The sequence below is a fragment of the Erythranthe guttata genome, chromosome 5, assembly GCF_056151865.1.
Source record: "Erythranthe guttata isolate IM_541 chromosome 5, IM_541, whole genome shotgun sequence".
Classification (NCBI taxonomy): Eukaryota; Viridiplantae; Streptophyta; class Magnoliopsida; order Lamiales; family Phrymaceae; genus Erythranthe; species Erythranthe guttata.
This window is the reverse complement of record NC_142537.1, coordinates 12,426,020-12,449,256: the sequence shown is the minus strand read 5'-3', so window position 1 is coordinate 12,449,256 and position 23,237 is coordinate 12,426,020. Positions and strand designations below refer to the sequence as shown.

The following is a 23,237-nucleotide window of genomic DNA, read 5'->3' as shown; positions in this document are numbered from 1 at the left end:
ATATTTTTATTTTCTTACACTCTCTTCACTTTTTTTATCCAAGTATTCACCTCACTCCATATATTTCTTTTTACATGTTTTTTTATTGCCACCTACTTTTTCTCTCTCCACTATTCTCTCTCCCGAAACCTCCATTTTCCTTCTCCTTCTTCCCATATGTTGCACCAGTCAACACCGGTCACAATCCTCTTCAATTTTCTTTTAATCTCCATCTTAATTCAAACAGCACCTATCTTCCTTAACCCTTCATATATTACCCATCCCATCTTGCATCTATCTTGGGCCAACAGATCCGGCTACCGACGGCAAGATCCGTTCACCTACGATGAATTCCGGCTATTTTTTACCCAGATCTAGTCACTGACGGCGAGCTCCGTCCTCCGCCGACCAACCTATTCAGCTATATTCACAGAAAACCGGGTTCTTTGACCGGTTTCCGGTTTTCCGGTTTTGGGCGGTTGAACCGGGTTTTTGAGCAATTAACCCCGGGTCTTGATTTTCCCGGGTTTGGAGCATCAACCGGACCGGTCAAGTGCCGGGTCCCGGTCGAACCGGTCAAACCGGCCGGTCCGGTCCGGTTTTAATGACCATGAGTATGAGTATCAGTATTGTATGAGTATCACTGTATCAGTATGAGTATCCATATTAGTATTAGTATTACTATGAGTATCACTATGAGTATCGGTATTAATATCAATATCAATATCAATATCAGTATTAGTATTAATATGGCTTAATTCCACTTTGCACCCTTGAAATATACCATTTTGGCACTTTGCACCCTCAAAAAATAATAATAGCACTTTGCACCCTCAAAACACAATAAATCATTCACAATGCACCCTCAATTGAATAATAAAGGCAATTTTATTTTTCATTAGTGTTTTTCTTTTCGGGGTACAAAATAAAAAAAAATATTGTTATTTTCTTGAACCTCAAAAAAACCTAATTTCAAGCGGACAGAGTAAGAAAAAAATAAAAATTACACCAGATTATTTGAAAAAACTACATATCTTACAAAATAAAAATAAAACATAAACTTTTATCAGTAAATTATTCGATTGTGGATCTTTTATGTAACTGTTTGAAAATATTAGGTGAAAATGTTTGGAAGAAAATATGGTTTTCAGATAATTTGATAACCGAATAGCTTAATGATTTTTTTCGTAAAATATTTTATTTTGATAAAAAAGTATAATTTTTAAATATATTGATGGAATGTATTTTTATTTTTGAACTTTATATTTTCAAAATGATTGATGAATAAAAAAATATTTGACATTTGGCATCCTAAAAAAATATCACTAAAAGTATTAAATTTATATTTTTTAGCTTTACAAATTCATTTGGGGTGCATTATGCATGATTTATTGTATTTCGAGGGTGCAAAGTACTATTAATTTATTTCAAGGGTGCAAAGTGCCAAAATGGTATATGTCAAGGGTGCGAAGTGGAATTAAGCCGTATTAATATTAATATTGCTATGAGTATCAGTATTAGTGTAAATATTAGTATCAGTATCAGTATCAATATTAATATTAGTATTATTATAATATTACTATGAGTATAAGTATTAGTATCAGTATCATAATTATTATTGTTATTAGTATTAGTATTAGTCTTAGTATTAGTATTAGTATTAGTATTAGTATTACCATTAGTATTAATATTAGTATCAATATCACTATTAGTATCACTATAAGTATCAGTATTATCATTAGTATTAGTATCAGTATTAGTCTTATTCTTAGTATTAGTATTAGTATTAGTATTAATATAACTATCATTATCAATGAAAGTATCAGTATTATTATCAGTAATAGTATCAATATTAGTATTATTCTTAGTATTAGTATTAGTATCAATATGAATATTAGTATTAGTACGTATTATTATTAGTATTAGTATTAATATTGGTATTAGTATTTGTATGAGTATTAGTATTAGTATCAGTATTACTTTTAGTATCGGTATTAGTATTAATATTAGTATTAATATCGGTATTAGTATTAGTATTAGTATTAACATTAGTATTAGTATTAGTATTAGTATTAGTATTAGTATTAGTATTAGTATTAATATTAGTATTAGTATTAGTATTAGTATTAGTATTAGTATTAGTATTAGTATTAGTATTAGTATTAGTATTAGTATTAGTATTAATATTAGTATTAGTATTAGTATCAATATCACTATAATTATCAGTGTAAGTATCAATATTATTATAAGTATTAGTATCAATATTAGTCTTATTTTTAGTATTAGTATTAGTATTAGCTTTATTATTAGTATTAGTATTAGTATTGGTACGAGTATGAGTATTAGTATTAGTATCAGTTTTAGTTTTAGTATTAGTATTAGTATTAGTATTAGTATTAGTATTAGTATTAGTATTAGCATTAGTATTAGTATTAGTATTAGTATTAGTATTAGTATTAGTATTAGTATTAGTATTAGTATTAGTATTAGTATTAGTATTAATATTAGTATTAGTATTAGTATCAGTATCAATATTAGTATTAATGTTTGTATTAGTATCATTATTAGTATCGGTATTAGTATTAGTATTAGTGTTAGTATTAGTATTAGTATTAGTATTAGTATGAGTATCAATATTAATGGAATTAGTATCACTATTGGTAACAACATTGGTATGACTATTGGTATCGGTATTGGTATTAACATTGGTATCAGTACTGATAGTGGCGTATACATCATATATCTTTTGCAATATTTATAAGTTTTATTGTTTTTTGAGTATTGTGCATCATTAATTGAACGTCATTAGTCATAAACTTGCAGATTATTTGAGTATCTATTGTGTTACTTCTCTGCTATCGTGTTTGTTGTTACCTTAGTTATTTTGCAGAAGATTCACATGGTGTAGTAGATTGCAATCCAAGAAATATAGTGATACCATATGTTTTAAACGATTTCACTTAATCTTGATATCGTGTTTTGCGCGCTTCATGTTTCTTATTTGTAATATTTAACTTAATTTTATATGTTACAATTCTAAATTAAGAGATAATGTTTGTTTTTTATTTCGTTCCATTTTATTTTACTTGAATTGGTATTGTTATAGAGAGATAGTCGTTTACATAAGTTTATTTTTCTTATTTTGAAATTGACCTCCGTGCAACGCACGGGTGAAATACTAGTATTTTAGAGATGTGGATTCCTTTGATAATTAATTTCCACCTATTAATTCTTAATGTCTCTACCCAACGCACTATGGGCCATTTGACTCAATATAGGAATCTCTCCCATTGTGACATCAAAATAGAGATCATCAATTAAATGTGTACGTTAATTATCTAGGGATTAAGAGAGTAAGTAATTTACTGTCAACTAGAAATAATACAGTATCATTTATGAACAGTGATGAAACAATTATTTCACTTTGTCCGGTTCAACACATGTCGGGTGTTCTAGCACAATAAGTCAAAACAATAACTACAAAAGTCATTCTCTGTTTACTGTGATCAAGACCAATCACTTAAATATTGTGCTACAATCTTTTACCAATGGATAGTCCATTTCCATCCAGATTGTGAACGTTTATCATTATATTCGAAACGAACTTTCAAAATGATCTTTCTGTGCACCGTAGCACACCATTTCTAATACTAATTATAATATTAGAATTATGCTTTTAAGTAATTGACAAACAATCAATTAAATGCATTGAATACCCTAGTGCAGATTTTCATAAAATGATAATAAACTAATTTATTAATTCAATAATAAAAATGTAGCTAAAAGCGAGACTTTTAGTCTACTATCCTAGAAAAAACACACACCAAAACTCCAACAAAAACGACTATTAATGAAACCATCTACAAGTATAACGAAATCAACTATATTTTGTAACACGAACACAAATTCAACAAACGAACATATGGTCTACTCTTGATTGAACGATATTAAGTCTCCCAAACAATACCGAACATAACGGATGAAGCAAATCCGCCAATGTTAACGGCATCCGAGGTTACGCTTGGGCGTCGGCGGTCGCGATTCTCACATGAAAATGCAGTCCAAGGATTCGTCATCCTCCTCGAAGTCGATTGATTTTATTACAACAGCGGTGGAGGTGGTCTTCCGACGAGATTGCAGTAATGCTTCCAAAAATTGAAGGAAAAAAAAAAAAAAGTACAACAGATCTGCCCATCGAACGGATAGGAAGGGGGAATAAAAATAACACAGGGGAATTTTACGCAGTTTATCAGGATTTAGGCCTTGTTTGGATTTCAGTGATAAATACAGAACAGAGAGTGTCAAAATTTTGAAGGACATGACGAAATATTTGATGGTGGTCGTTTCTGGTGGGATGAATCAAGAGAGGAATCAAATTGTTGATGCGGTTGTTATTGCAAGAATCTTAAATTCCACCTTGGTTTGGGAATTTCAGATTTGTCGCTTAAACAATTCTTAATTCTAAATTTTAGATTTTGGGTTGAACATGCAGAAATTAATTCTTAATTTCAGGTTTGGGAATGGTGGTGATGGGTGCAGCGACGGAGCAGAGGTGGTATTGGTGTTTGAATTGTGCGATGCGAGGTGAAATTCACGTTCGGCTGCCATGAGGGAAGAGGAAGAAGATGACCAAATTCTTCTCCTTTTCTTTTCTTCTTCTTTCTTTTTTTCTATTTTTTTTCTTCTTATTTTTAATTTTTCTAAAAACCTGGTGAGATAGCAAAATTACCCCTCTATTTTTACGTGTGAGTTGCACGTGTGCAATTCAGAGAATAATTTGGCTAAAAATAGACAATTTCGGTGCCGGTGCTACAACTAATAGAGTTTCGGTTGCCCGTGCAACTTTTTTTCGTTCAGGGGATAAAGTGCAAAAACGTCCAAAGTTTAGGGAATGTTTTACGGTTAACCATATATATATATATATATATATATATATATATATATATATATATATATATATATATATATATATATATATATATATATATATATGTATATATATATATATATATATATATGGGTTATTTTACATACCCCTAGCCACCAAATAAATTAGGGATAAACTCAAGCCCAAATCATCCTTTGACATACCCCTGGAGAAGCGAAAGTACTATACTACCCTCATATACAATTTTTTTGGCCAAACTGCATTCAGCATTTCTGGTCCTGCATTTATCATTTTCGCTGATTTATTTATTATTTTTTTTTCTTTTTTTCTTTTTTATTAATAACAAACATGTTTGTTAAATTTATATACATATTTATTTTTTTAATTTATTTTTAAATAAAAACAAATATTTTTTATTTTTTATTTATTTATTTATTTATTTATTTTTTATTTTCAAAACAATATGTTTACTATACTAAAAATAACTACATCTAACTATGCTACCTATACTAATTCGTAGTTTTGTTCGTCTTTTTTTCCCATATTTTTAGTCGATCAATTGTATACACACACGAATAATGGCATATACAAAAGAAATTCATAAACCCCAACAAAATATTGCAAAATTCAATATTTTTATTATAAATCACCTCAGAAACAATAAAATATAAATCGAAAATACACAAATGTATGCATATGTAACTACATGTTACTATACGTATAGTAATGTATAGTAATATATACAGTTTGTTGAACACTGCTTCACATGTAATTTCAACCAAATTTTGACACCTTCAAGGAGAGGATCAATGGCTTTCAATAAGCTGCAATTGCAAAATCAAACAAAAAAAAATTACTTTAGTGCAAATCAAAAAAAATTGTAGAAACATCAAAACACTCAAAAATCAACAAACACTAAGAGATCGAGAAATAGAGAGAGAGGGGTTGTTGTTGGGAAATGCTAAATATTTTAATTCAAACAGACAGTGACTGTTCACCCTCTCGCCTCCTACCAAAACCCTACGCATCGTCGCTAATAACCACCCACGGTTCCGCGTGCCCACAAATGCAAAAAATTATAGAAATAAATCTGAGAACGTAAAAACAACTAAATTACCATCAAAATATAGATCTCAACGAGAGGAATCCAACGGTGGGTAGCCCGTCATACTAATGTTATACAAAAAATAAAGGACTATCAACAAAGATAATATTTGCAAATACCACAATCATACTAATGTCATATCTGTATTTATAATTCTTATTGAAAACTTAAAGAATCATTACGCAGCAAGGCTACAGAACCAGTTGATTCGGATTCAGTTCCCCAAGTCTGATCATCATAGCTTGGAATCTCAGATGATTGCGAAGGTTGAGGAGGAATCATCATATTTTCATCTTCACCTTCTAACATTTTCAAAACTTCACTCATTGACGGACGATCGGTTGGACTCATCTGTATGCACCACAATCCAACTATCGTCATCTTTCTCCTCATTTTTCGCGCATCATCATCGTCTTCCTTTTCCTCCTCGTCGTTATTTTCATACACATTTCCAATTTCAATGTCTTCGCCTTTATTCAAGTGATCGTAAATCCAACACGGAAAATATTGGCTCGATTTGTTTTCAATATTAGGCCCCGTCCCTTTGTTAAGCCCCAACATTTCCATCAACAACATCCCAAAGCTATAAACATCGGCCTTGTACGACACTCCCCCGATGCTTCTATTTATTAGTTCAGGAGCCACATAGCCTATTGTTCCCCTAACTGCAGTGAGAGTCACTCTAGTATTATCTGTTGAATAAAACTTTGCCAGACCAAAATCGGATATTTTAGGTGTGAAATTTTCGTCAAGAAGTATGTTGTGAGGCTTTATGTCGAAATGCAGGATTTGTATGTCGCATCCTCTATGCAAATACTCAATTCCACGAGCCACTCCAATTGCAATCTCGTACTTCCTCTTCAGAGTAAGTGAATCACCTTTTTCCTTATTAAATATGTACTTTTCGAGCGAACCATTAGGCATGAAGTCGTAGACAAGGGCGCGTTTGGATCTTTCTGCACAATACCTGACAAGTTTAACCACATTAACATGATGGATCCTTCCAATCGTGGCTACTTCATTGATGAAATCATGCCCATTTGAGCTAGGCTTGGCAAGTACTTTGACCGCTACATGATGGCCGCTTCGAAGTTTTCCTTTGTAAACAGAACCGTAGCCTCCTTGGCCTAGTTTTTCTCGAAAGCCTTTTGTGATTTTCTTCATATCTGAGTATGTATAGCGGATTGTTTTGAGATTTGTGTTACTTTGCAGGAAGCCTTCAATTACGTCGAACATTGACAAATGCCTTCTTCGAAATTTATAGATCAAAAGACCAAGCATGCAGGGCATTCCAATTACCATCCTCAGTGCTAGGCTGGACATAACTATCAAAGCTGAAAGCAGAAAACCATGAAGGTATTAGGGTCACTTACTTCAAATTAGAGGATCTTTACAAGCATTGAAAAAAAAAACATATTTTCAAATAAGTTCGTAATGGCCTCACATAAATTTTCATAATACTTGTTGGAACGATAAATTAGAAGCTCACTTTTAGTTATATAATTTAAAATTTATTTAACAAGATACTATTTTGTCAAGTTTGTAACAATCTTCAAATTTTATTTAACAAAAATAATATTTTGTCAGTTCATAACAATCTTCATTTGGGCATAGTTTTATATTGTAGGTTAAATGGCTAATAGACACATGACAAGGACACTTAATTAAAAGACTGACATCCAACTTTTTTGTCTTTCAAATAAATCCAGCTCATTCAAACTTAATTGCAAATAAGGAAAATCCTTGTATATATACCAAAATTACCCCCGATTCATTGAAACCCAATTCAACTCCAATTTCATGATTTACACTCCAATTTAGCCCAATTTCACCAATTAACCAATTTTCACCCTAATTTTAATTTTGACCCAAATTTTGACCCGCCACCACCGGAGACCGCCGGTCAGCCGCCGTTGACCGCCGGTCTCCGGTGTTGATTTTTTTTTTCTTTTTTTTTGAAAACTTTTTTTTTCTGAATATTTTTTACAGTAGGTCAACTGCCGTTGACCGCCGCCCGAGTTTTTTATAATTTTGTTTTTTCTTACAAAACAATTTAATTAATATTACTGTCTTGGATGCTAAATTACTGTTTCCAACAGTTATTTAACTGTTAATTGAATTTTTTTTTCTTAAGAAAAACATTTTAATTAATATTACTGTCTTGGCTGCTAAATTACTGTCTCCAGCAGTTTTTTAACTGTCGGAGATACTAATTTAACTGTAAATTGACTTTTTTTTTTTTGAAATTTTGTTTTTTTCTTAAAAAAAAATTATTTTAGTTAATATTATTGTCTTGGCTGCTAAATTACTGTCTCCAACAGCAATTTAACTGTTTGAGACAGTAATATTACTGTATTAATTAATTTTATCGTATTCGCCTGCATTTTTATTGTCTTCAACTGTAATATTACTGTCTCCGACCGTAATATTACTGTCTCATGCAATAATATTACTATTTGGGACAGTAATATTAGTAATATTACTGTTCGGAAACATAATATTCATAATATTACTGTCCCTGACAATAATATTACTGTTTGAGACAGTATTTTAGCAGCTAAGACAGTAATATTAGTTAAAATATTTTTATCTAAGAAAAAAAAGATTAAAAAGAAAGGCAACGCCGGAAAAAAAATTCAAAAACAAAGTTTTCAGAAAAAAGGTCAACACCGGAATCTGGCCGGAAAAAAATTATTTTCTGAAAAAAAAAAAATTTTCAAAAATTTATTAAAACTGGGGTTAATGTGATATATTTTTTTAAATACGGGGTTTAATATGAAGGAAGTTAGAGCATAATGAATGGAATTGATAAAAAATATATTATTGAGGGTATTTTAGACTAAGGGCTTGTTCGGTTACCTATATTGGATTAGATTGGATTACATGAGATTGGATTAACTCCCTACTGACTAATTAATTATTTAGTTAGTAGCATGTTCGGTTTCCTAGATTGGATTTTCTATTAAATTTATTAAAATCAGTTATTATATATGAATTGTCTATAAAACCACTAAGTTTACAATAATAAATATAATTTTAAGGATACAATTGTATTTTTCCTTATTAGTAACCCCCTATTAAATTAATCTTGGGGGGAGGGGTGCTACTAATTTAATGAAATAGTAGCATCTAATAGCGGGCTTTGGTTTTAGTAGTGGGTTCGAAAAAGTGTGAATCTTGCCAACCGGACATGCTATTAGCCCCTACTATTTAGTCAGTAGAACCTTATAGCGGTAACCGAACGAGCCCTAAAGACATGGAGATGGGTTTATTTGAAAAACTGTTTTTTTTGTGAACCAATGTGCATTCAAGTCCCTTGTCATGGGCATATTTGCCATTCGCCCTATATTCTATAGGACTCTAAATACTTTTCTTTATGTAATATAATTTTATCATTAATTTAGTAAAATAGTAAATTGTTATTTTAAGATAATCTTCATTTCGGCATAGTCTTATATTAATTATTATAATATAATTCAAAATGATGTGTAGACTTTGATAACAAATAAAAGATTATTTCGTTGTTTCGTTTAGAATATAAAGTTTATTGACAATGTAGATGAAATTAATATAACACCATATCTAAGTCATTTATCTATAGTGATTACAATAAACAAAAAATAATTTTGTTTTAATGGATTGTGCTATCACATTTGATAATATTTCATCATTGATTGAAATTAAACTATATTATTGATCGTTCTCAAACAATTACTAATCTCTTAATCACTATATATTTAGGGGTCATTCAGTAGTATATTATGTTTTGATTCTCTAATTGGTGATATTTTGAAAGAGTTAACAAATTCCCGTTATTTGTACAGTTGCAATAGTTATTTGTCGGAAGTTAGTTATTGTTGGAAATCGACATCTCCAAAACTAGACTATATTATTTATTGTTCTCAAACAATTACTAATCTCTTAATCAATACATATTTATGGTTCTTTCATTAATATATCATGCTTTGATGATCAAATTGGTGATATTCTGAAAGGATTATCAGATAGTCGATAGTTGGACACTTGCAATAGAAATTGGTTGGAAATCGACATCTCCAAAATGTGGGAATGATAACTAACCCCCGAGTTATTTAAGTGTAAGGGCTCAATCGAGTGATCAGACATACTCAAATAAATTAAGTGGCTGATAAGACTAATAAATATATTATTTAATTTATTGATGGTTACTATCTTTGCGTGGGAGGAGATTACAAGTAATGAAATAAAAGATAAGTACTTGAAAATATGGACATGAATGTAATAATTATTTGGTCGCGAAAATAATAATTATTTATAACCAACTAGTTGATTATTTTGTGAATTGAAGTACAAATTAATTGATTCTTATATGTTTAACTTAAATTTATAATTTTCTAAGATATTAGCCCACTCTACTGAGAAAAATATTTATCTCAAATATTGAAGCTCTGATTGAGTAAAAGAATCAAGGAGTCGAAGCTTTTTGGAAATAGTCAAAGTGGGATTGTTGAACAGTTTGTTTGAGTTTCCTTCTGATGCTAAATCCAACAACCAAAGATCATTCAGTTCTGCCACTATCAATCTATTCTCGAATTTGGAGATATTTAGTTTATTTTTCTATTACGTAATCTATAAGAGATGTATAATGTTTTGATATTTGATTTTGATGTTTGTATATTTTTTGTTTCGACTTAATTTAGTAGTTGATAAGTGATAACTCTTGATAACTCTAAGGTAGAGTTGATTAATATATTTTTGTAGTTAAATAATATATTTTTGAATTGTAGGTGGTGGACTTTTGCCAATGATTGTTGTCATTATTGCCTTTGCGGTTGTTGGTGGTGGACTTGGAAGTACTTTTTTATCGGTTTTTGTCAGTGGTGGACTTGTGGCCATTAATTGATTTTTTTGGGTGATTTTTGGGGTTTGTTATTCTTTAGTTCTATTGTTGAATTGTGCTCAGTGCTAGTGAGGGCATTAGAGTTGTTTTTTTTTTTTTTTTTTTTTTTAGTTTAACTTTTAAAGTTGATTATATTATTGATCACTATTTGAATAGTCAATTTTAATAATCAACTATGATTTTAGTAGTCGATTCCTATTATAGTAATTGTATAAACCTGACAGGAAAAAAAAAAGTTTAAACAAACCAAAAAAAAGAACGAAACAAGAAAAATGAAGATTAATTTAAGAAAACCAAAAAAAAATGTGTGTAGTGGAAATAAGATAGTTGAATGGTAATTTTGAGATTAAAAAAATATCGAGAGTCATTTTAAATGGAGAAAATATAAATAGACATGTTCATATTAAAGCAATTAATGAGGGTTCTATATCAAAAAAATCTATATTTATTTAAATTGCTAAACCAAAACAAGCTAAAATTCAGGCAGCAAAATACTATCTACATGTAAAATTATGTTAATGGATAAGAACAAAATTTGTTTTGAAAAGACATTCAACAATTTGATACTCACCTATGCCAAGTTCAAGAATGACCACGATCCCTGCACGTACACAACATGTATATGATAAGGAAAGCAGCAGACACGGGTCGAGTAACATAATAGTTGGATAAGGAGTGTAACCAATCTAAGGAAATGATTTATATATTCATATTACACTTCTATTTTTTCTCACGGCTATTTGACTAAGTTTTTAAATAAAAGAACGAATAAATAAATTAAAAGTTAAAGAAAAATCCTTAATATATTGTTAAAAATCGTAAAAATGATGTCAAAAGTTCATTTTGGTCACTGATAAAATGATTACATTACTTTTTATTAGGATAAACTAACGTATGTTTCATAAAAAAATGAGTTCACTGTTTCAACACCAATTATACGATGACCAATTGAAAATTGCGGTAACCTTTAGGCTGGTGTTATTTGAATATAATGGACTGTAATGGGTTCAAATAGGGAGGATTAGAAGTGGCCGTAAATGAGAAGGGTTTTGAAATCCACCTTAATTGTTAAAACAATTGAAAAATGAGAGATACGAATTTGAAATTCATTACCAAATGACTCGGTCCAAATAAGCCCAAAAATCAAGATGGTCCACCCTAGTTTGGCATTAACTTTTGAAGGACTTCTTTTAGCCTTATAAGTTGACTAGTTCTTTTCAATAATAAACACAAAAAACATCAAGTGTAATATTCTCTTTAGTGACAAGCAAACCATTCAAGAGCTAAGAAAAATCTTGAAATTGCAATAGATTTTTTTAGGATAAAATACAGTTTCCACCCCTGTACTATGAAAAAGGTTGCATTCACCCCCCGTAGTATTAAAAACTACAAAGACCCCTCTATTTTTGACAGCCAGTCATCATAAATTTGATGGTGTTAAATTTTGCAGTGCAATTACTCTTATATCCTCTCCTTTTTTCTTTAACTTTCTCGAAAATTCTCAGCCACCGACCACCAAAATCAAGAAGTGGAGACGATGAAAAAAAAAAATCAGAAAAAAAATTATTTGCTGAAAAAAAAAGTTTTGGGGGTTAATGTGATATATTTGTTTAAATCTGGGGTCAATGTGTAATATTCAGGAAATTAGAGCATAATGGGTGGAATTGATAAGAATTATATTATAGAGGGTATTTTAGACTAAAGACATGGGGATGGGTTTAATTGAGAGACTGTTTTTTGTGTGGACCAAAATGCATTTAAGTTCCATGTGATGGGCCTTTTTGCCATTTGCCCAATATTAAATGTATATATAAGTATTATCGTATCAAATACAATGGTGATAGCAGGAACAACAAATATAATAATAATAACTCAAACACCATATAATTTTCTGATGATGCTAAAATATAGCTCACCGGAGTAGTATAGGAAACGAGCTGGGAGAGCAAAGCTGATCGGTAGCTAGTCAACTCGATGATCCTGAGTTCCCTACAAAATAAGCACACGTGAACTAAGCCGGGGGTTGATCCGGCGGAAACCCCTCCGACGCTCAAATCAGATGCACGGATCGTAGAGAGGGTAGAGAGAATAAAACTCGAGGTGAATTGTCAATAATCAGAACGTACATTTACAAATGAGTAAAACACTTATTTATACATCGGTGATTGAGTTGGGCTTATTTTGCTGGGCCCAAGGCTTACTTTGAAGGTATTTGGGCTTTCGTGTATTGGGCCTAATTAATAGATAAATTATTTGAGGGCTCATTGGGCCGGCCCATTTAGGTATATCATTAAGCCCCCCAACTCTCGATTCGAGATGGAGGCTTGTGTAGAGGGATCCGGGTCGTGTCGAGAGTTAATTGCGTCGTGGATTGAATAGTTTCCGTTGTCGATGAAATAATTCCTTAGGTTAAATAAGGGATTATTGTATTTATTTGGCAGCAAGGTATATATTTAAGGGTGTTAAATAATATACCGGGGCCAAATACATATACTCCTTTTGTGGTGGAAAGAATTAAACTTCAACTCTTGCGTAATAAATATGGGTATGTATCTTTAACCTTAGGTCTTCTTCTGCTTTCTCTTCTTTTATTTTGTAGCGGTAGAGTAGAAATTTTTTGTTTCTTGATTTTTTCGCCGAGGAAAAATATTTATTATGTCGAATCCGGGTATTTCAAAATCTTTGCGTATTAAACTTCGAGATCCGGTTGAGGGGGGCGAGAAAACTTTTGGTACGGTGGGTATGGGGCGTGAGAAGCCTGTCGTATCGGGTGTGGAAATCGGATCTGTAGTGATGGTGTACGAATTTATGGAGAGGTGGGTATAGGAGATGGCTTGGATGCAGCTGTCGACTTAAGCCGTGCCACGAGCCGCCCCAAAACCTGTGAGAGGAGTTCTATTGTGGAGCGTGGGGAGCCGAGCCGGAGCCGTGAGCCGTCGGCTTGTCTTGGGAAGGAGAAGAGGAGAGAGGAAGCTGCTGCACCACGTGGGCCAATGGCGGAGGGACGCGCGCGCGCGTCGGGCACGGTGGCCGAGGCACGCGCGCGCGCGTCAGGGCTGGGGGCAGAAGAACGCGCGCGCACGTCGGGTGTGGGGGGACGCGCGCGCGCGATTGGTGAGTGCGATTCAAGCGCGCGTGGAGGCGGAGGGCGAACTGGGGGGCGCGCGCGCGCGTCAGACGCACTTCCTATTGGCGACGCGCGCGCGTCTGAATATCTGGCGAGTGGAGCGGCGACACGTGTGCCTGGGCGTGCTGGAGACGCGCGCGCGCGTGAATCAGCCCCATTTGGGGTCACGCGCGCGCGTGAGGGCGCGTTAGAGGTCGGTTTCGGGCTCGGTTCGGGCAAAATCGATGGGCAAATTTCCGAGGGTGCTGATGCGCGTGGTGTTTTAAATGGGGGAAGTTTTGGTCGGCGAGAAATCATTGAATCGTGGAGTGACGATGTAAAAGTGCATAACAATATGACTATTTGCCCTACCGTTGATGAAGCGGATTTCAGTAGAGGTCTCTTTGGGTGTCGAGTCGTGGATTTTGGGAGCGATAGTGATGATTCGAATCAAGCTCCTTTGGCGAGTGATCAAGCGGTGCCAAGTAGTGAAGTTGAGGTGACGGATGAAGAGGAGGAGGAAAATGATATTCCGCCAGGTGATAGTTGAGGTTGACACGAGGAGGCAAAAGAAAAGTAAGCCAATTAATTTGGACTTAGTTAATTTTGATAGTGTATTGACGGAAGAGCATTTGCATTCTATTCGTCGTTTATCTGGAGCGCCGAGTAACGTCGAGTTGTTGTTGCCTCGGAAGGGCGACCGTTTGTATTCGCCACCCGATGGGTTTCATACAGTATTTTTGGGGTACTTGACGTGCACGTCTCAGATTACACCGCATCCCACCTTGTTGAAGGTGTGCGAGGAATTCAAGATTGGGTACAGTCAGCTAACACCCACTGCTGTTCTGATGTTCCGAGCGTTTCATTTTAGGGTGGTTCGAGTAGGTCTGCATGTGTCTGTGAGTTTATTTAAGGCGTTATTTACATTACATAGGCCCAACAAGATGCCTTTCTTTTGTTTTCATCCTCGCGTTCCTTACCAATTCGTGAAGAGTGTGAAGCTATCTTTGGGGAAATGGAAGACCTATTTTTTTTATGTGAGGGCTCCCACTTTTGACGTTCCCATAGTTTGGAATCCTACGTGTGAGAGTTTCACGATAACTGCAAATATGGCGAAGAGGATTGAAGAATCTGGGTTGTGTGATGTGGAATTTGATCCAAGGGGTTTGATACCGACGGTGAAGGGTCAGCATCGTATATCCTTTTGTTGCCTTGGCTTGTTTTTTTTTTTTTTGTAGTTCTTTGACATTGTATACCCCGTGTTTCTTATGTGTTTGTTATCTTTTGTAGATGGGGTATCACCTTTGCGGCACTTCGAGCTAAGGCGAATGGGTCGTCGAAAAAGGCGTCGAAGAAGGCACCCTCTAAGTTGGGAGGTTCTTCAAATGGTTTGCCTCGTGAGGAGGTCCATGTAGAAAGTCCTCGAGTAGTCGCGGATGACCGTAGTAGTGCTGGTGAAGTGGATGGGCTTCCACCGACGAAGGATCGTGGCAAGGGAAAGAGGGTGGATACCAAGTATGTGGCTGTGCCTAAGCGTCCACGGGTAGACCCAGAGGAGACCTATGCTTTCCATGGTGGGGGAGGGAAACAATTGTTTACCTATGGTGTGAATCGCGACGGTAAGGAGTCGTATTGGGATGTGTCAGACCATGATCTGCCTATGTTGAGTACCGAGGGATTCGTTCGGGAGTATGATCGTGCTCGGATGTCTGGTAAGGGTCCTTCTCACATGTTGGAGTTAGCCAGTGGGGACATATGTCGGGTGAGTCCTTGTCTATTTAAAACAAGATTAGATGTTACTCCCTCTCTTCCTTGTGTAAATTTTTTTTTTTTTTTTTTTTTTTAGTTGGTAGCGACCTGGAGATATCTCGTGGAGCACGGTAGGGATGTGGAAGCTAGTAAGGAAGAGGATCGGGCTCGAAGTCAAGCGCGTGAAGATGAGCTTCTAAGCCAGTTGGAGGAGGCGCGGCCCGAGCTTGCTCTACGCTCTGAAGAGCTTGCTCGGAGGACAGAGGAGCTTGCTGAGAGGACAGAGGAGCTCGAGGTTATCCGAGGTGATGCGAAGGCGTATAAGGATGATGTGCAGAAGTTGAACGAATGCTACGACCAGCTGAAAGAGAAATATGAAGCTGAGAAGGCTAGCTTCCGAGGTAGTGACGAGTGTGCTGCTATGATTGAAGAGCATGCATTGGCTGTGGTTTATAAGCTATTAGTGCGTGCTTGTCGCAATTATTTGCGCGATGCGGGTTGTATCAGCGAGAAAGTGATTCGTGGGATGGAAGCTGGCATATCCGATGAAGAGGAAGATGAGGTAAATGTCAATGGGACGGGCACAGAGCTCGTGGATGATATGGTTGCGGATGATTCCACCGTGGGTGCGCCTTCCGCTCGTGGTAGGGGAGTTTAGACTTATCTATTAGGATAGTTAACTTTCCCCTTTTTTTTTGTTATTGCTATTATTTTCATTTTTACGGATTTCGTAGTTTATTTTAATCGCTGATGTAGATGGGTATGTCCACTACTATTTCGTTTGAATTTCTTCCTCGTTTGACTTTGAAGTTTAATATTTCGGTTTATTTATTATGACATTGTCAAGAATTAATGCGTTGCTTCTATGTATTTACATTAGCATTATACGCGATGTACTTGGGGAGGGGATCAGTCTCCCAAGGTTTTTGTTAAGGGCCTTGCCCTTTGTTTGGACCACGTGGGTCTATAATATTTTTGTCCGTGGCCACGTTTTAAAAGTAGCACCTCGTGAAACAGCTAAAGGGACTTAGATAATCCAGCTGGCCAGGCTATATGGGTTATCTAAATCTCTGTAAGTGTTTGTAGGGTGGTATTGAATTAGACTCATGATAAGAGGTAGTTTGTATCGATGTAAAGGCATAGAGAGTAAAACGAAAATTGTGATTTATTCGATGATAGCAAAGGAGAATTGTTACAGGCCCATGTGAGGCGAATCTAAGTAAATAGGTAATGCGATAGGCCTGTGTGAGGCGAAGGTAAACAACTACTACTGAAGCAAATAAATTGACTTGATAACAAAAATTTTCGAAGTGATTGTGCTATACTTGTTCTTCTTCCACGTCTTCCTTGTACTCGTTCGTTTTGCTGTGCTGATGGTAGGCTGTCTTCTTTTGGTGTCGCTATGCCTGTCCAGAAAAAAAAAATTGTTTAATCACTTGTATTGAGGATTTAGTAATTGAAGCTATGTTGATGTGTATTGCTCTTTCACATACCCTACTACGGGGGTTGATATTTCTTTCTCGTACTCCAAGATATGAAATGAACTTGTGAGTTGCTGCGAGTTGTTATGCGACCATGCCTGCTAGTGGGATTATTTTGTCACGTTAGTAGTCGTAAATGAGATTATCTGTGTGTTGAATTCTAGTAAAAGTATAGTTACCCTTGGCGATGTGGTATGGAGTGTCTTCGATCAAACAGTGCATTGATTGATTCATATACATCCTCACGTAGTAGGTTATCGACCTGTAAGGCGACGATGGGATGTGATTATGAATTTCTGATGTAAGTAACAATTACTAGCCCCCCAGCTTAGGTGGGGCGTTAACGCACCTTGTTATGTGGTGTCAAATTTTCAACCATGTAGAAGCAGCTTTACAAGACGAGTGACGTGGAAGGTTGTGGAGCCTGCATAGGTGACAATTCGTGAGTAACTTTCCTATAGAAGAGATATGTGTGATGATTTCGACTGATCTGAAGTAAGGTAGATGTATACCTTAGGCGTAGAACCGTTTGAGGTTCCCTATATTCCATGTTCTGGGTATAGGGTGTCCGTCAATGTTCTCGAGGCGATATGCTCCAGTGTTGACCACCTTTGTGATTTTATACGGTCCTTCCCATTTTGGGTCGAGCTTACCGATGGGGTGAGAGGCTTCAACTTTTCGGAGGACTAAATCTCCGACTTGGAAGGAGCGAGGGCGGACCTTTGAGTTGTTATATGCCTTGGCCATGCGTGATTTATAAATCTGTTGTCGGATGTATGCAATTTCACGTAACTCATCTACGAGGTCTAGGCTTCCCCGCATAGCCTCTTCATTAGCTGTTGGGTGATAGTTGGTGATGCGCCAAGATGGTTCTCCGATTTCGACGGGTGCGATAGCCTCTGTTCCGAAAGCTATATTGAAGGGCGACTCTCCGGTTGCTGTTCGTGGGGTTGTGCGGTAAGCCCATAGCGCGTTAGGCAATTCGTCCACCCACTTCCCTTTGGCACTTCCAAGCCTTGTCTTGAGGTGTTGGAGTATGGTGCGATGCGTGACCTCCGTCTGGCCGTTAGCCTGTGGATTGGCTACGGATGTGAAGAACTGTTTGATGTCGAAGCCAAGGCACCAATTCTTTACTTTGTCACCGCAAAATTGGGTTCCATTATCCGAGATGATGGAACGTGGGATTCCGAAGCGGCACACGATGTTTTTCCATAGAAATTGGATGACTTCTTCTTCTCGGATGCGTGCTAAGGGTTCAGCCTCCACCCATTTGGTGAAGTAGTCTACTGCTACAATGAGGTTTTTGCGTCCTCATGTGGCGGGCGGGAATGGTCCAACTAAATCTATCCCCCATTGGGCGAAAGGGATGGGGCTGTCAATTGGTTGCATTAACGCCGCTGGCATGTGAGTGATATTGGCATGCTTTTGGCAGGGCTTACACCTCCGGACTAATCTTTTCGCATCTTCATGCATCGTTGGCCAATAGTAGCCCTGCCTCAGTAGTTTTAGAGCTAAGGTTCTTCCGCTCAAGTGATTGCCGCAGATGCCTTCGTGTACTTCTCTAAGTACGTAATCCGATGTGGTCGGGTCGAGGCACTTGTGGTAGGGGAATGAGAACCCTCGTTTGTACAGCTCTTCTCCCACTATGACGAAGCGAGCGGCTCTCGTCTTTAATTTTCGCGCTTCGGTGGGATCCATTGGAAGTTCTCCATTCTTGAGATATTTCAGGATTGGAGTGAACCAACATGGTTCATCCTCCTCGGTATACTGTACTTCAGTGTGTGAAGTTATCTCTGGCTGAGGTGAGGTGAGGAGCGTCACTTTCCGACTTCCGATGCAAGCCATGGAGCTTCCAAGTCTAGCTAATTTGTCCGCGTGGACGTTATTGGAGCGAGGTACTTGTCTTATCTCGTAGCTCTCGAATTTAGATAAGAGAGTGTGCGCGAGAGCTAAATATTTCGCCATGGTGTCTTCTTTAGCCTCGTAAGTTCCGAGTATTTGATTGACGACGAGCTGAGAGTCGCTTTGGATTAGGAGCTTGCGCGCTCCGGCTGCTAGGGCGAGGCGGACTCCCGCTATTAGTGCTTCGTATTCAGCTACGTTGTTTGAGGCTGTGAATTCGAATCGTTGAGCATATTCGAATTCGTCTCCGTCGGGGTTCGTTAGGACGATACCCGCTCCACCTCCTGTGGTAGTGGAAGATCCATCGACGCTGACGGACCAGGTTGGTAGGGATGTGTTTTGTTCTACTCCGGTCATTTCGACTAGAAAGTCGGCCAATATTTGCGCTTTGATAGCTGGGTGGGGTTTAAATTCCACCCCATATTCGCTTAGCTCTATTGCCCATTTTGCTAATCTTCCGGATGTCTCGGGACTTCTCAGTATCTGCTTTAGAGGATAATTGGTGAGAACCACCACTTGATGCGACTGGAAGTAGGGTCGAAGCTTCCGAGCTGCGTTAATGAGAGCGAGAGCGAGCTTCTCCATATTGGTATAACGTTGTTCGGCTCCTTGGAGGGCGCGACTTATATAGTATATGGGTTGATGACCTTTTCCTCCATCTCGGATGAGGACTGCGCTGATGGCATCAGCCGAGGTAGCTAAGTACAGCATGAGGGTGTCTCCCGGCTGAGGTTTTGTAAGCAAGGGAGGAGATGCGAGATATGATTTTAGCTCAGTAAAGGCTTTTTGACATGCCTCATCCCACTCGAACTTTTTTCCTCCCCTTAAAATCTTGAAAAAGGGGAGAGCCTTGTCTGCTGATCTTGAAATGAATCTGTTCAGGGATGCCAAACAGCCGTTGAGCTGTTGAACTTTCTTGATCGATGTTGGCAGAGCCATGGAGGTGATCGCTTCGATTTTCGCGGGGTTAGCTTCGATTCCTCGCTGCGAAATCATATAACCCAAGAATTTGCCTCCCCGAACTCCGAATGAACATTTGAGGGGGTTGAGCTTCATCTTATATTTTCGCAGGGTGGCGAAACACTGATCCAGATCAGTTAGGTGGTCCGGGACCTTGACACTTTTGACGAGCATGTCGTCGATGTATACCTCCATATTTTTACCGATTTGATCTGCGAACATTTTGTTCACTAGACGTTGGTAGGTGGCTCCTGCGTTTTTTAAACCGAAGGGCATGACTCGATAGCAGTAGATGCCTTGGTCAGTGGTGAAACTAGCCCTCTCTTGATCCTCTGGCGCGAGTAAGATCTGGTTATACCCTTGGTATGCATCGAGGAAGCTGAGGAGTTCGCACCCCGAGGTCGAATCGATGAGCTGATCGATTCTGGGTAGAGGAAATGGATCATTGGGATAAGCCTTGTTGAGGTCAGTGAAATCCATGCATAACTTCCACTTTCCCCCGGGTTTGGGAACGAGTACTACGTTCGACAACCATTCAGGATACTGAACTGGTCGTATGTGACCCGCTTCAAGGAGTTTTGCCACTTCCGCTTTGATATGCTTGTTGCGTTCGGGACCAAATGTCCGTTTCCTCTGTTTGACTGGCTTCAACCGCTTGTCGACGTTGAGCCGATGTAGAGCTACCTGAGGGGGAATGCCCGACAAATCTTGGGCTTTCCATGCGAACACATCCCCATTGTGTCGTAGGAAGTTGATTAGCTGCTGCTCCGTTGTTGGATCTAAATCAGATCCTATTCGTATGAGCTTGGAGGTATCTCCGGGAGTGAGCTCTATGAGCTTAAGTTCTTCGACAGCTGCTAGCTTAATGCCGTCATCCGGCACACTGATGAGGATTTCTTTATTATCTTCAATGATCGCGTTGACCCACTTCTGTTTGTCGGATTTTTGGGTGTTGTCTCCCCCTCCGGGTGGTTTAAGCTTCTTGGAAGGTTCTCGTAGGGCCCTTGCATAGCATTCTCGAGCGAGACGTCTATCTCCAAGCACTTCTCCCATTCCACAGGGAGTAGGGAACTTCCACTTCTGATGGTAGGAGGAAGGCACTGATTTGAATGTATGGATTGCTGGCCTCCCTAGAATGACGTTGTAGGGGGATGGTTTGTCGACGACGAGGAATTTGATTAGCTTTGTGATTCGACAAGGGTCTTCCCCTAGAGAAACGGGCAATTCCACTTCTCCCATGGACAAAATGCCTTCTCCTGTGAATCCTTTCAGAGGTGTGGAAACGGGATTAAACCGGGCATTATCTATGCCCAACTGTTTAAAAGCGTGGAGGTACATGATGTCAGCTGAGCTCCCACCGTCCACTAATATCTTCTTGACCAAGAAGTTGGCCACTGTTGTTGTTACTACCAACGCATCGACATGATCTTCATCTGGAGTTTCAAGGTCGGAAGAGTTGAAGACTATGCTATGATCGGGTCTTTGTATTTGATAGATGTGTGCGGATGGCGAAGCACGTTCTTGATTCATGCGTGTTGATCGAGCGAGGGTGCGTCTTGCATTTTGTGAATCGCCACCCGCCGGTCCTCCGGAGATAAAGGAGATGATTCCCCGGGTAGGCTGGTTATCGTTGTTATCTAGGCCACGTCGATGACCCCGTCTTCTCGCCTTTGTTGTTGATCTCGATTATTATCTCGGCGTGGAGGATCATCGCGGCGCTTATTTCGAGGCTTATCAATGTATTCGCCCAAATGGCCCTGTTTGATCAGCCTCTCAATTGCCACCTTGAGTTGTGCACATTCCTCCGTAGTATGCCCTTTGTCCTTATGGAATCGACAATAACGATCCGACTTTTCTCGCTTTGCATTCGGCTGCATAGGACGTGGAGGCTCCGCTAAACCTCTCTGTTCTATCACGTGAAGGATTTCAGTGAGGCGAGCGTTTAACGGAGTGAACCTATTGTAGGAGGAGGAGGGTTGGCTTTGAGGTGAAGGTGGCGGACGTCGGTCATCACGTCTCCTATTGTCTTGACGGTCATCTTCTCTTTTCCTTTTAGGAGGAGCATGGGTAGAGGCCTCCTCTATCCGGACGTACTTTTCAGCTCGATTTAGCAACTCCTCTAGGTTGCGTGGGGGTCTTCCGGCAATAGATTCCTTGAATCTACCCGGTTTCAAGTTCTGCTGCATAATCCCGGAGAGCATGTCTTGCCCCACACTGGGGACTTCATGAACGGCTTCTATGAAACGCTTAATGTAGTTGCGGAGCGTTTCGTTATCTCTCTGTACTACTGAGAAAAGATGAGCGGGGGTCTTGGCATATTGTTTGTTGATGGCGAATTGGTTGATGAACCGGGTTGACAGCCGAGCGAAGGTGTCAATCGACCCTATGGGTAGAGAGTTGAACCAATTCATTGCCCTCTTGGAGAGAGTGGTACGGAACATTTTGCACATCGCAGCATCCGTCTGGCCATATAAATCCGCCATGGCACTGAATTTCTCTATATGTTCATGTGGGTCGGTGGTCCATTCAAATTGAGGTAACCCCGAGATCTTTACTCCTTGAGGTAATACCTCGTTGAGAATGTCTATGGTGAAGGGACTGCGTCTTGTCGGAAGAGGCATTCTTTCTCCCATTTGATTATTTGGTTAGTAGAAAAGGTTCTGGCGAGACATTCGGCTGTTTACCTCGCCTTCTCCCTCATTGAAGAGAGGGACTCTCGGTGGTGATGTGTTTCCCCGTGGGGGTGAGCGCCGACGCTGCTGTCTGGGGTGTGCTCCTCTGTGATTAGTAGAGAGCTGCACTCGGGACCGTGGGTCCGAGGTAGAGGAGGAGACACTTATTTGATTCTGGATTGGCGGTGGGGCCACAGGTGGCGCTAAAGGTGGAGCTGGTGCTGGTATCGCATTGGGAGCGTTTGCTCCCATCGTGACGATATATTGAGTTACGGCTTCCGTGGCGGCGCGAGAGTTGAGGCTTCTGCTATCATGCGTTGGAGCGCGTCCTCGGTTATTTGAACCGTTCGAGGAGCGGGGAGTGGTGGATCGGCGAGTGGTGGATCCCGATGAGGGATCACCTGAACCTCGCGAGGTGGATCTGCCACACGTGGAGGAGCTGGCTCCGTGGGACGTGGGGGAAGTGGATCCGCGGTGCGTGGAGGAGGTGGTATGCCCGATCCTCCACGAACTGGA

The 23,237-nt window shown here is 38.4% G+C and overlaps 3 protein-coding genes across 3 annotated transcripts; all 3 read right to left on the bottom strand.

The window, feature by feature from the left end:
• Window positions 1-6,055: 6,055 nt before the first annotated feature.
• LOC105976282 (rust resistance kinase Lr10) lies at window positions 6,056-7,314 on the bottom strand. The gene has a single exon (XM_088818826.1). The coding sequence runs from the start codon at window positions 7,293-7,295 to the stop codon at window positions 6,129-6,131; it is 1,167 nt and encodes a 388-aa protein (XP_088674952.1). The 5' UTR covers window positions 7,296-7,314; the 3' UTR covers window positions 6,056-6,128.
• Window positions 7,315-18,498: 11,184 nt separating this feature from the next.
• On the bottom strand, window positions 18,499-21,579 carry LOC148770652 (uncharacterized). Its single transcript, XM_088817972.1, has one exon. The coding sequence runs from the start codon at window positions 21,577-21,579 to the stop codon at window positions 18,499-18,501; it is 3,081 nt and encodes a 1,026-aa protein (XP_088674098.1).
• Window positions 21,580-21,686: 107 nt separating this feature from the next.
• On the bottom strand, window positions 21,687-22,460 carry LOC148770651 (uncharacterized). The gene has a single exon (XM_088817971.1). The coding sequence runs from the start codon at window positions 22,458-22,460 to the stop codon at window positions 21,687-21,689; it is 774 nt and encodes a 257-aa protein (XP_088674097.1).
• Between the last annotated feature and the right edge of the window lie 777 nt (window positions 22,461-23,237).